The 14,024-nt window shown below is 40.9% G+C and overlaps 1 protein-coding gene across 7 annotated transcripts in view; it reads left to right on the top strand.

Moving 5' to 3' along the window:
* The window catches only part of TNRC6B (trinucleotide repeat containing adaptor 6B), a 266,719-nt gene that overhangs the window by 115,542 nt on the left and 137,153 nt on the right, over positions 1-14,024 (top strand). The window contains exon 1 of one of the 7 annotated variants that reach the window (XM_017544743.2): positions 8,943-10,311. The exons of 5 other annotated variants lie outside the window; for them this stretch is intronic. In XM_017544743.2, coding sequence (XP_017400232.1) covers positions 10,307-10,311 — 5 coding nt within the window. In that variant the 5' untranslated portion in view covers positions 8,943-10,306. Of the gene's footprint in view, positions 1-8,942; positions 10,312-14,024 lie in introns of those variants that run through there. One more of the 7 variants, XM_017544748.2, reaches the window with a different exon arrangement.

The raw sequence follows: 14,024 nt of genomic DNA, 5'->3' as shown, positions 1-14,024 counted from the left end.
TAATTTTTTGTAGTTTTAGTGGAGACGGGGTTTCACCATGTTGACCAGGATGGTCTGGATCTCTTGACCTCGTGATCCACCCGCCTCGGCCTCCCAAAGTGCTGGGATTACAGGCCTGAGCCACCGCGCCCGGCTCTGTGATATCTTCTAAAAAGAGAATAGGTAAATAATTCAGCACTTCCTATAGCATAGTTGACCAAAATATGGTTTTTGTTACTAATTAGATAAGTTCCATTCACCTTCACAACTTGTTATTGGTGACATCATATAAATTTGTAAAATTGTTGGCTGGGCGCAGTCGCTCATGCCTGTAATCCCAACACTTTGGGAGGCTGAGGCAGGCAGATCACAAGTTCAGGAGTTCAAGACCAGCCTGACCAACATGGTAAAACCCCGTCTCTACTAAAAATAAAAGAATTAGCCGGGATGATGGATGGCATGCACCTGTAATCCCAGCTGCTCAGGAGGCTGAAGCAGGAGAATTGCTTGAACCCAGGAGTCTGAGATTGCATTGAGCCGAGGTTGTCCCACTGCACTCCAGCCTCGGTGACAGAGCAAGACTCCATCTCAAAAAAAAAAAAAAAAAGTTGTTAGCAATTTTGGGAAAACCTCTATCTTTTATATATACACTATGAAATTGCAAAGCTTCACCTTTTCTCATACATTGACTAATCTGAAATAGCCTTTGAATTGAAATATGTATATCACAACATAATGTGGCTCTGCACGATTCTGTTGTGATACAGAGTGAGCTGACCCAGTAACAGCTATTTGTACATTGATGGTTAACATTATCTCAACCATACACAGTTTTATGAAAACTACATAAATTTAGTTTATTCCATTAAACCCAAAACAAAGGTATCCTCAACTGAAGGTCTCCTTGGGGGGAATCTACAGAATGCCTGAAATCACCCTTAAGTCCACTGACACAAGGGGAACCATAATGGGAAAAAAGTTGGTATGGAAGGTCAAATATTATTAATATGATTCCATTTATCTGAAGTACTTAGAGCTGTCAGTTTAGAGACAGAAAGTAGAATGGTGGTTGCCAGGAGATAGGGAAGGGGAAAAAAAGGAAGTTGTTGTTTAATGTGAACAGAATTTCAGCTTTGCAAGATGAAAACGTTCTGGAGATCTGTTGCATAGCAGAGTGAATATACATAACACTACTGAACTCATACACTTAAAAATGGTTAAGATGATCAATTTTATGTGATTTTTACCACAATAAAAATTATCTGGCCAGGCGTTGTGGCCATGGTGGCGCACGCCTGTCATCCTAGCTACTTAGGAGGCTGAGTTTGAGACAGGAGGATTGCTTGAACCTGGCCGTTTGAGGCTGCAGTGAGCCGTGATTGTGCCACTGCACTCTAGCCAGGGCAACAGAGTGAGACCTTGCAAAAAACAACAGCAAAAATATAGTAACCAAAAAATAAGGAATCATTAGGCATTTTGTTAGGATCCGTCCTAGAGCTTTAGGAGGGACCCATGAAAATGAGGGGGCCTGCAGCTTTAACTTCACTAGCTTCAGAGCAAAGCAAATCTGTTTCAGCCATTCTGTTCCTATCTATCTGTTGAAACCCAACTGAAGTAAGCTGTAGTGTCTCCATTTTCAAACTCCCCTCTCTTAGAGCACAACCATACAGTTAATAATATATCTTACACTTTTTGTTGATTGCCTCATGCATATGTCTTATCTCTCAACTGTAGGATAAATGTCTTCTTTTACAACTTGAAAGTACCTAGGTTCATAGTATTCATCTGTTCATTTCTTTGTTTATTTGTTCATTCATTCAGCAGATATTAATTGAATTTCTCTTCTGTGCTAGACCCAGAAATAAAATCTACATACCCTGCCCTCTTAAGGGTTCATTGTTTAGAGACAGAAACGCCAAGTAAGTGGTTAATAACAGGCTATGAATGTGCTACTTTAGAGATATGTATGAGGGGCCTTGGAGCACAGATGGGTGTACTCAGCTCAGCCTGGAGTGTCAAGAAAGGCTTCCTCTAAATGCAGATTTAATTTTTGAGGTTCAATGCTAAGGAATTTCAGAAAAAATATTCCTTAAAAGGCCTGCTGGCATTCTAACTTAGAATAATAGTATAAATGTTAACATTCAAATTTGTAACCAAATCCAGAGATTGTTGAATTCAGGTCACATTGGAGATCCTCAAGTAGTTTTGGCTATTATTTCTATCTTCTGACTTTGCTGGGAGTAAGAATAGCAGAAAGGCTTAGCTCTCCCATTGACATTTTTTCTTGTCAGCCGTCCTCCTTGCCATGGTTTGGTAGTACTAAAGTTGGTAAAACTTGGAAAAGTCTTTGCCTTTTCTAGGTTCTCTACATGGCAAACTCCTACTCATTCTTTGAGACTCAGTTCAAACTCTCACCTCCTCCCCTGTGAGATCTTTTCTGATTCTCCCAGCAGTTACCCTTTTTCTTTTCTTTTTTTTTTTTTTCATTTCTCATATAGACTTAGTCTTTCTCAGTAGCAGTTACCCTTTTTATTCCCATAGCATAGCCATGTTATATCTCTATTTATACTTTCATTATGATACTTTGCTATGTTTTAATTATGGATTTACATGCTTCTCTGTCCTTGGAGGTGTTATTAATCCTTTTTGTATGCCCTGGGCCTGGTCCTAGCACAGTAACTGCTACACAGTAGGTGCCATGCAACAAATAATGGTTGTTGACTTCACGAATGAATGGTGAGTCCAGAGTTTGGAGTCTTATTTTTGAATAAATTGATTGGCCCTACAATATTTCATGGTCACAAGATTACATGCTTAACAAGTATCAGTTATCTTACAATAGAATCACTTCTACCTTCAAAATATACTGCGTACTTACAAACTTCCCTCCACCTCTACTACCCAGATGGTTCTAGCCGCCCTCTCTCACCTAGATGGCCACAGAGGCTTTCCAACTTGTTTTCCTGCTTCTCTTGATCCTTGTTAGTGTATTCTGCATACAGAAGCCAGGATGAGCTTCTGGATATACAAATCTGATTGTGTCTCTACCAAAGTGGTTTTAAGACCTCCAAGGGTCCTTGGCATGCTTGCTTTAGGAGGTTTTGAGCGCTTCATCTCATGTTTATAGGAAAAATTAAAAGTTACCCACATCCTGTATTAAATATGTAGACACATCCCATATTAAATATGTGGATTTATCTTATTTATTTTGCCATCACATTTTAAAAGAATTTTCATAATTCTGCTTCTGAAATTCTTTGGCTATGAGTAAATAATTTAAATCGTAAGTATCTAAGACTTCTTAACAGTTAACATATTTAGGGTCTGGGCATGGTGGCTCATGCCTGTAATCCTCCCAGCACTTTGGGAGGCCGAGGCGGGAGGATTGCTTGAGCCCAGCAGTTGTAGACCAGCCTGAGCAACATGGTGAAACACCGTCTACAAAAAAATTGAAAGAATAGTTGTATGTGGTGGCACACACCTCTAGTCTCAGCTACATGGGATGCTGAGGCAGGAGAATCACTTGAACCTGACAGGCTGAGGCTGTGGTAAGCCATGTTTGTGTTACTGCATTCTAGCATGGGCAACAGAGCAAGACCCTATCTCAAAAGGAAAAAATATATATATGTGTGTGTGTGTGTGTGTGTGTGTGTGTATATGTATGGTTAAGAAGTTTTGCAAAATGAGAATTGTCTTCAAATGTGATGAACATTTTATAAACGCTATTTTTATTTTTATTTTATTTATTTTTTTTTTTTGAGACGGAGTTTCGCTCTTGTTACCCAGGCTGGAGTGCAATGGCGCGATCTCGGCTCACCGCAACCTGTGCCTCCTGGGTTCAGGCAATTCTCCTGCCTCAGCCTCCCGAGTAGCTGGGACTACAGGCACGCGCCACCATGCCCAGCTAATTTTTTGTATTTTTAGTAGAGGCGGGGTTTCACCATGTTGACCAGGATGGTCTCGATCTCTTGACCTCGTGATCCGCCCGCCTCGGCCTCCCAAAGTGCTGGGATTACAGACGTGAGCCACCGCGCCCGGCCGATAAATGCTATTTTTTTTTTATGGAGCCTCTCTCTGTTGCCCAGGCTGGAGTGCAGTGGCACGATCTCGGTTCACTGCAACCTCTGCCTTCCAGGTTCAAGTGATTCTCCTGCCTCAGCCTCCCAAGTAGCTGGGACTACAGATATGTCCCACCATGCCCAACTAATTTTTAGTATTTTTAGTAGAGACAGCGTTTCACCGTGTTAGCCAGGATGGTCTTGATCTCCTGACCTCGTGACCCACCTGCCTTAGCCTCCCAAAGTGCTGGGATTACAGGCGTAAGCCACCATGCCCGGTCATAAATGCTAAATTTAACAATGAATGGGACTGTTTAGTGGTTATATTTAAAGGACATTTAAGCATTTATTAATTTTTGTGGTTATAATTTTTTTGTTTGTATTTTGAACTCGCATTTTTTGCAGATCCCAAACTTTTTTCTGTCTCTGAAAATGGCGCTGTTCATTGTCCTGCTGAAAACTATTCTGTGACTTTCCACTATTCCTAAAGTGAAATCCTTACTGTGGCCTGCAGGACTCAGTATGATCTAGCTCTTCCTGTCTCTTGAGATTCATTTCATGCCTCTATCCCCTGCTCACAAGTCCTAGCCTCCTGATCATCCCTCTTGTTCATGGACCACTCAGACATTTGCTTTTCAACTCAGCTTAAATGTCACTCCTGAGAAAAGCCTTCCCTAACCACCTTATCTGAAGTGAGCCTCTCTCAGTTATTCTATATCCTGTCAAACTGCTTATTCCCTTCTCAGTGAATTCCTTTTCCTATGAGGATGTCAGCTCCATATAGATGAGAACCTTCTGGTTCCCTGTTGCATTCCTACCATTTAACACAAAGTCTGATGGGGAAAGTACTTAGTATGTATTTATTGAACAAATGAAGATTAATGTTAATAGCTAGTTTAACTGTCTTTCTATGGTTGTAATTTAGCCATCCTTGTATTGTTGGTGTAGTATTGTTGGTGTAAACCCTACATGCTCATAATGAATTATTCTCTTAAAACTACTCAATTCTATCTCATAATATTTTACTCAGTATTTTTGCATCTGTCTTCACAAGTGAAGATTAGTTTAGTTTTATTTTTGTACCATCTTAGTCCAAATGTGTATCAGGAATATGTTTTCCTCATTGAAGAAAGTAGGAAGCTTTTCCTTTTATCCTTAATACCTCCTGGAACAGTAGGGATAATATGGAAATTATCCGTTCAATGAGAGTTAGATAGCATTCACCTAGAAAATTGGGCTTGCTGTCGTTTTAATGGCTCGTTCTTTGAAGATCTTAGAGATTTCTGTTATGGGTTGTTTCCCCTAATTTTTCTTGAGTTTATTTTGGTAACTTCTGTTTTCTTTGACTGTCATCCATCTTATTTAATCTTCAAGTTTATTTATGTAATGTTACATATAATTCTAGCAAGTTTTAAAAGATTTTCTCTAAATCTGCAGTTACATTATCCTCTTTCTCAGCCCTAATGTTTGTGACTTCTCTCTCTCTCTCTCTCTCTTTTTTTAAATAGAGACAGGATTTCACCGTGTTGGCCAGGCTGTTCTCAAACTCCTGACCTCAGGTGATTCCCCCCACCTCGCCCCACAAAGTGCTGGGATTACAGGTGTGAGCCACCAAGCCCCACCCTTCTCTCTTTTAATTGATCCGATTTTCGAAAGTATTATCTACATGTGTTTAATTTTTAAAAATAATAGTTTTTGGTTTTATTAATTCAGTTTACACCTTTTTTGGGGGTGGGCTGTTACTTTACATTTGTGCCCCAAAACAAAACAAAACTAAAACCGATATCTATATCTGTATATCTGTGCCAGTAGTATACATACGGGCACATATATATAATCCATCGCTGAGGCTGGAGTACAGTGGCGCGATCTTGGCTCACTCTAGCCTCAACTTCCCAGGCTCAAGTGATCCTCCCACCTCAGCCTCCGGAATAGCTAGGGCCACAGGCATGCCCCACCAAGCCCAGCTAATTTTTTTATTTTTTTATAGAGGCGAGGTCTCCCACTATGTTTTTTGCCCAGTCTCAAACAACTGGGCTTAAGCGATCCTCCCACTTTGGCCTCCCAAAGTGCTGGGATTGCAAGCATGAGCCACCACCACAGCCAGCCTTTCTTTTATATTTATTCTTTTTTGGGGTTTATTAACTCTTTTTCTACATTTTTGAACATTCATTTAAGTAAGACATTCTCACTCTGTTGCCCAGGCTGAGGTGCAGTGGCATGATCTCAGCTCACTGCAACCTCCATCTCCCAGGTTCAAGTAATTCTTCTGCCTCAGCCTCCTAAGTAGCTGGAATTATCAGCATGTGCCACCATGCCCCACTAATTTTTGTATTTTTAGTAGAGACAGGGTTTCACCATGTTGGCCAGGCTGGTCTTGAACTCCTAATCTCAAGTGATCTGCCCACCTCGGTCTCCCAAACTGCTGGGATTACAGGTGTGAGCCACCATGCCCAGCCTTTTTCTAGATTTTTGAGTTAAATGTTCAGTTCGGTTCATTATTTTTCAATCTTGTTTTCTTCTTCTCTCTCTCTTTTTTTTTTTTTTTTTTTTTTTTTTTNTTTTAAGAGACAGAATTTTGTTCTCTCGCCCCAGCTGGCGTGTAGTGGTATGACTTGGGCTCAGTGCAGCTCACTGCAACCTGCAACCTCCACCTCCTGGGTTCAGGTGATTCTTGAGCCTCAGCCTCCTGAGTAGCTGGGACTACAGGCATGTGCCACCATGCCCAGCTAATTTTGGTATTTTTAGTAGAGACGGGGTTTTGAGATTTTGGCCAGGCTGGTCTCAAATTCCTGGCCTCAAGTGATCCACCCACCTCGGCCTCCCAAAGTGCCCAGCATTACAGGTGTAAGCCACCATGCCTGGCCAATCTTGTTTTCTGATAAAAATATATTGAGTAATGGTATGTAACCGCCAAAGGTGCCAGCTTTGAAAGATAACACTCTTTTGAATGGTCTTGTTTTTTGTTTTAGAAAATAATTTTTATTACTTTGCATCCTTACCTCTTAATAATATAATTTTAAAACATTGTCTAATTGTTAATATGAAAAAAGTATAATAAACCTATCACAAAATCTATTAGTCTGGAAGCACAAGGGAAAAATAATGTGTTTATTGTACTTGTTTCTTTCATATGAACAATTGGACTAATTGCATTAAATTTAGAGGTATTGCATAAAAAGGTGATCTGGAGGTTAAGGAAAAAATATTCAGCATATTATTTGAAATTAGAACCTATATATATGGGGTTTTTTTGTTTGTTTGTTTATTTGTTTTCTGAGACAGAGTCTGGCTCTGCTGCCCAGGCTGGAGTGCAGTGGCTTGATCTTAGCTCACTGCAACCTCCACCTCCCAGGTTCAAGGAGTTCTCCTGTCTCAGCCTCCCGAGTAGCTGGGATTACAGTTGCCTGCCACCACGCCCAGCTAATTTTTTTGTATTTTTAGTGGACATGGGGTTTTGCCATATTAGCCAGGCTGGTCTCCAACTCCTGACCTCAAGTGATCCGCTTGCCTTGGCGTCCCAAAGTGCTGAGATTACAGGCATGAACCACCGTGCCCGGCCTTAGAACCAATATTTTATTTAAAATATGTTTGTTCTGTTTCCAAACTTTTCATACAGTTTGCTATTTTAACACAAGGCAACACAGAAACATTTGTGTACAACAATATTCTACATTGGGGAGTGGAGACTTAGCAAAGTTCAGTTTCATAAAGAAAGCATATCCATCACAAATTAAAACAAAGTGGATGTTCAGTCTCCATACGTTTTAACAAACTGAGCACGCTATAAGCAAGTAGGCTTTCAGCAACTCATCTGGAAGGTATTGGAAGGATAAAAATAGACTAAATAATCAGAATTTCCATTCTAGGAGTTTCCTGCTTTTTCCTGCATCTCAATTGTCAGCACAGGGCCTGGCTATTCCACTCAGTACTAGGCAAAGACAGTGGAAGCTTGTTGAGCCACAGCTATTCAGGCTGCCAGATCGTCCAGGCATTGGCCTCTGCCTGCCCTGAAACAGCTCCTTCCTGTCCTCATATCTGAGTGGAAAAAGCAAAGGCAGGAGACTGTATCAAGACCCAGAAGCCAGGATGACAATAAGTATGTGGGATTTTACAAGCATTCATAGGTTCCTTTTCAAGGAAAGCCAGGCTTCTAGAATCTGTCAGTCGTCTGCTGGCTGGCATGTCAGCCTGGTTTATGAGAGAAGCACACTGGGGAATCCTCCCTTTTCTGGCTTATAGAGATAGGTGGAGTCGATAGTCATAAGGCACTCTCATGTGCTTTTTAGTATTTTAGTTACTTTATTTCCTGAAGCAGTCCTTAAAACAGGTAGATGAATGCGAGTTTTTGGGAACAGTGTGACCCTCATTCCCCTAAAGTTTTTATATTCAGGTGGCAGATTTCCTCCTACTCAGCCCAGCCCTTCTGAATGGGGTCCAAGTCATTGATTCATTCATATTTATTCACCTCCTATGTGGGGTTTGGTGTGGAGCCTCACAGAGCAGTGAAGACATGGTGTTTATCCTTATACAGTTTACAGTCTACTGGGAAGACTAATGTTAAGCACATTCTTTCGCAGATACTAAATTGCAGTTATCACCATTGCATTCTGAAGAAGCAGTAAAGGATGTTATGGGAGTTAACAGGAAGGCCTGGTCTGGACTGTGAGGGTCAAGAAGGCTTCGCAGGGCGGAGGCGAACTTTTGAGATAGCCAGGAAAAAATGAACGGAACTGCTCAAAGAAAGAAGCCAAGTGGGGCTGGGCACGGTGGCTCACTCTGGTAATCCCGAGGTGGGCGGATTATGAGGTCAAGAGTTCAAGACCAGCCTGGCCAACTTGGTTAAAACCCGTCTCTACTAAAAATACAAAAATTAGGCATGGTGGCGCACGCCTGTAATCCTAGCTACTCAGGAGGTTGAGGCAGAATTGCTTGAACGCAGGATGTGGGAGTTGCCCTGAGCCGAGATGGGGCCACTGCACTCCAGTCTGGGTGACAGAGCGAGACTTCATCTCAAAACTAAAAAATAAAAATAAGAAAAAAGAAGCCAGGTGCAGCGTTTCAGAGGTTAAAGAAACCAAACATACCCTCTAGTGAAGCCCAATCTCCTACAAATGAGAAAACTGGCCAGGCAGGGTAGATTAGGGACTTACTCGCTTTTAGCACTAAAGTTACACAGCCTGTGAGCTTCAGGGCTGGAGATGCAAACCGAGCTTGGGTTTCTCCAGTAGTTAGTAATGGAGATGCATATGGAAAGGAGACGGGATTAGGAGGGGTGGAAACCAGGTAGGTTTTAATTTAGTGCCTCGTCTCCCTCAGCTGCAGAGCTACTTCCTGCGTTGGGGGAGGGGATTAAAGATGACTCAGACCTGTCCTGGCCCAGAGAAACTCCGTTTGCAATGCTGTAGCATAGTTTTTATTTGGGTTTGCGGGAGGAGGTACTGAATACACATACAGGCAAAACAGTAAGTGTAGAGTTCAGAATTGGGAAACCAGTCCCTCTTCTGCAGCTGTTTAGCTGTGCGATTTGGGATAAGTCACTTAACCTTTCCGAATTGCAGTTCAGTTTATACTTTTGTGCATTTCTTTCAGTCTTTTTCTATGCATTTTAGGAGCTTCTTAGAGATCAGTTTTGCCCTATATTTCACCTCAGTCTTTCCCAAAACTAAAGCCTCTTGTTTCGTAGAGCGGTGTTTCAGCCCCTTTTACAGAGCAGTTTGCCAGCCTGTGCTTGCCCAAACATCTAGAGAATAACTAGCAAGCGAGCCAGGATAAGATCCAGGAGCTGTAAGAATCGTTAGCAACTGAGCATATTTCTATAAACCAATAAAGGTTTTTCTATTTTGTTCATCTGTTACCCTTATGCTGTTGCCACTTTCACATGCAGTGTCTGTAGGCGGAGAGTATGAGATAACAGCATTTCACAAATGAGTGGAAAAGGGCTGCTTCCCCTTTAAGGCAGTTTCAGCTCCAGCTCCCTCCCCTTTCCTGATTGACAAACCTACCCGAAGTCACATGATCTGCCTCTATTTGAAGGTCACAAAAAGCTGCTTCCTTTAGAGACAGAGGGGGAGAGAGAGAGCAAGAGGGAGAGTGTGTGAGAGAGAGTTAGTTCAAGCCAAAATGGCCGACAGAGTCTCTGCTGGTTTCTGAATATTTAAAATACAAAAAAACAGATAGACAAAAAGAATTCATTTTTTGGACCTTTTTTCATTTCCATTTCTACCTTGTATGCCTCAATTTGCTGGATTTAAGCACTGCTGCACTTTATGAGGTTGGTAAATATTTTCAATTTTTTTAAACCAATTGATTTATATGGATCTTGTCTAACCGTTTTCGCTGGTGGTGTTGCAAATCGACATTTGTCTAGCATGGAGACTGGCTTCAGACATTTCGTGGATCTGTGTAAATCAGACCCGTGATGTACTTTTGGTTCGGCATTTTAGAAATGGAAAAGACTTGGTAAAATATTTAGATTTTGAAGTGGTTTAATTGCACTTTTAATGTATATGGAGATTTTCATCATCGTTTCTATCTTGCAATAAATGAAGCTAAGAGTAATTGGAAATTTGCTTTTTGGAAAGAGGTTTTTAAAAAACACAGACCTCCCCCTCCCCCCTTAAATCTGCTGCAAAAATTTGCATAAATATAAATGGGTTTGCATTCTTTCCGCTGCTAAGGCCGACAAAGGATCTGGGAGGGCAAGCCCTCGAACGGGAAAGCCTTTTTCTATCTTTTTATTTTTTAAACTGGGCCTTCCTTCCTAGAGAGATGTAAAACCTAAAGTAAGACCTGATACATTTTAAACATCAGGTTGGGGGCGGGTGAACACCAGGAGGTTTGGGGTTTGTAGATTCCCCTGCTTGAAAACCTCCCAAGCAATATGTGGCTCACCCCTCTCCTTTCTGCGCGCGCTCATTTGCACTGGGTCTCTGTGTGTGTTCTCAAATGTGCAGCCAGATGCGCTTTTATTTTGATCGTGGATTCATCCAAAGGGTAGGACTGTCTTGTAAACATGATGTTTTAAAGATATGAACAGCTCTTCACCACGATTAGAAATTATTTCTTTATCACTTCTCCTGGTGTATTAGCCTTCTTCATTCCTCACAAAATAAAATTTGTGTTTAATTTTACACAGATGCATAACTGGGCTTTTCAGCACAAATTCATCGTGTGGGTGTGTGGTTGCCTGTTTCAGCCATGTATCCACAGCGAAGTGGTCATTTAGGGTCACATGTATAAGTAGCTGTCTGTGTGATTGTTAGTAAGTGCCTGAAGTTAAATTCCATTACTCCTAATGCAGGATTCTAGAAGCCTGAGAGCAGGGAGGAAAGAAAGCTGAAAACTTGCTTTCTCAGAGCCTCCTCCCCCTATCATTGTGAGAGTGTGATGTAATGCTTCTCGGTCTGGTGGGCTGAAAGGATTGTAGTTTGTGATGTGGCGGGTAAATTGCCCCCACCCCTGGGTAAATTACTCCACCCCCCTGAGCACATCCCTGGCTCTGAGAGGCCTTGTTTTCTTTTCTCTTTTTTTCCTAATTTGTATCCTCCTGATTTATGCTGTGGCATATTGGCATGAGAAAGAGACTGCTCTTCTAAATCTGTTACAAAGTATAGTTTAGAAAAGGCATTTAAAATATGCAAATGGGTTGAATTGTCATATCCCCATCATTAAATATGTAGACGTGGATTAAAGCTAATTAAGCATAAATGGAATAATTTTGATCAGAAGGGAGCAGTGTTTTTTGTTGCTTCCTTTTTAATTAATCTAATTATGAGATGCTTACTGGGCCTGAAAGTGTTAAAAAAGATAAAGTGGAAAAAATGCTGGACCATTTTGAAAATTTGACAGTCTGGAAGAGGGTGTGTGGTGCTTTCAAAAGCTTTATTCACTGTTAAAATGGATTGGCCTCTTGTGCTGAAAATGGCCTGTTTCTTTGGGCCAATTGTGTGTAGATGAAGGGACTTTCACGCTAATTTAACAAAAAGACTTTCCATTTGAATGCATAAGATAATTAAAGTCCTCTGTCTCTAACAAGCAAGGATTTTATTATTTTAAAAAATTAATGTTGTTAGATTAGTAATGGTAATAAGTAGAGAAGTGACTGTTTAGATTCACTGTAAATTTTTTGATGATACAAATTCAACTTTTGTAAAGAATGATTGGAAACATTACATTAAAGAGGTGGACTGGAACAAAGTTGTCTCTAAATTTTTTTTTTACGTCTTGAATTTAAAGGGAAAAAGATACAGAAATTACCTTAGTGATAGGGAGTGTTGCATTGTGGTAGACCTACAGGAAAATCAGAGCTCTGATTTTTGTTGTTGTTTTTCTGAAAATGAAAGCACTTTGCTTGCTAGACGATTCATTTTACACCTGTTTCCTAAAGTTGATCTTACTGAAGAGGAGAGAAAAACCTAGGTTTTCCATGTTGTGCCATTAGCTTGTTTTTGTGGACTGTGTAAACATATGAATGGCAGGTTAATTCAGTTTGCAGAGAGGAGGAACCGGAGCAGGATACCTGCTCTCTTAGGCAGAACAGAGAAGGATATAATGAATGCCATTTGATTCTTTGAAATGTTTTTATAAATATTATTTTCCCCCAGATAATTAAAAGGTGAGATAAATAAGACCTGGCTTCACGTATAGGAAGCATTATGGTTCTGGTGAGTTGATAGCTCGGCTGCCATTTTGGATCTCAGATCCTGCAGAGCCAATCCTTCTGGCTCATCAACACGATGGTCATCCAGAAGGAAATGAAAACGAGTAATCAATTAAGTGTGCAGATGGATAGTATTTAATCTGTGATAGTTTTCTTTCTGTGAGTAGTGTGAATTGAAGCTTTAAAAACTTGAAAGATGTGGCTAACCTTATGAAGAGCAATATCCAGGAGTACTCGAACTTGCATGCTGTGGTTTTACTTTTTTAAAATGAGATGGCGTATGCAGAGGAAGTTTCTTATTGGAGAAAGTGAATATAATCCCTATTAACCACGCCCTCACCAATCCATATTTCCTAATGCTGGATCAACTAATGATTATAACACTACTCTGTCTCAGAAAAAAATGTTACAGGTTTATGAGTGAAACATCACAAAAATTGATAGTATTCATCAGAAGTGGTATCTCAATTTTAAAGTGTTTTTCAATCATTCCATCTGGTTCCCAGAAAGGACGATTTGGCATCTTTGATATATGGTGCAAACTCAGCTCTGCTCTTCAGGTGTGAATGGCCATTTGTTATTCTGTATGGCCACTAGGATGGTCCTTTAAAAATAAACTTCCGAACATTGAAGCAAGACTTCTAAGACTTCTCCAGATCTTCAGCTCTACAAGAGACACTGAAAAGAGTATTATGTGATAATGAGACCTTCAGGTTCTGCAGAGCAGGCTGAGCAGCTCTGGCTGTTGAGGACCACCTTGAAGAATAAGGGTAGTCCCTACCCTACCCAGCTGCTCCATGGCTGAAAAGTTTGGGGGGATATTAGTTTTTTATAACTCAGATCATATAATCATTGATCATCTGCAGTTTAAGCTGGACACGGCCCTGAAGCAATGCAGATAAATGAATGTACTTTGTCCCCTTCCTCAAGGAGTACCAGTTCAGCATTATTGGTAAACAGATCGTCACAACTTGACAGTTTACATGTATTCAGAGCAAGCTCCTGGTTACAGAAGTATCCTGATATCTGCATTAGGAGAGCTCTTATTTTAAAATTTCTTAAAGAAGCCAAATAGGCCAGTTGTGGTGGCTCACACCTGTAATTCCAGCAGTCTGGGAACCCGAGGCAGGTTGATTGCTTGGGCTTAGAAGTTTGAGACCAGCCTGGGCCAACAGGGTGAAATCCTGCCCCTACAAGGAATTAAAAAAAAAAAAAAAATTAGCTGGGCATGGTGGCACATGCCTATCGTCCCAGCTACTCAGGAGGCTGAGAGGTGAAAGGATAGCTTGAGCCCGTCAGATCGTCGCTGCAGGGAGCCAAGATCT

This window comes from Cebus imitator, unplaced genomic scaffold (genome assembly GCF_001604975.1).
Source record: "Cebus imitator isolate Cc_AM_T3 unplaced genomic scaffold, Cebus_imitator-1.0 Scaffold170, whole genome shotgun sequence".
Taxonomy (NCBI): domain Eukaryota; kingdom Metazoa; phylum Chordata; class Mammalia; order Primates; family Cebidae; genus Cebus; species Cebus imitator.
Note: the sequence above shows the minus strand (reverse complement) of the source record. Positions and strands in the feature narration are given on the sequence as shown.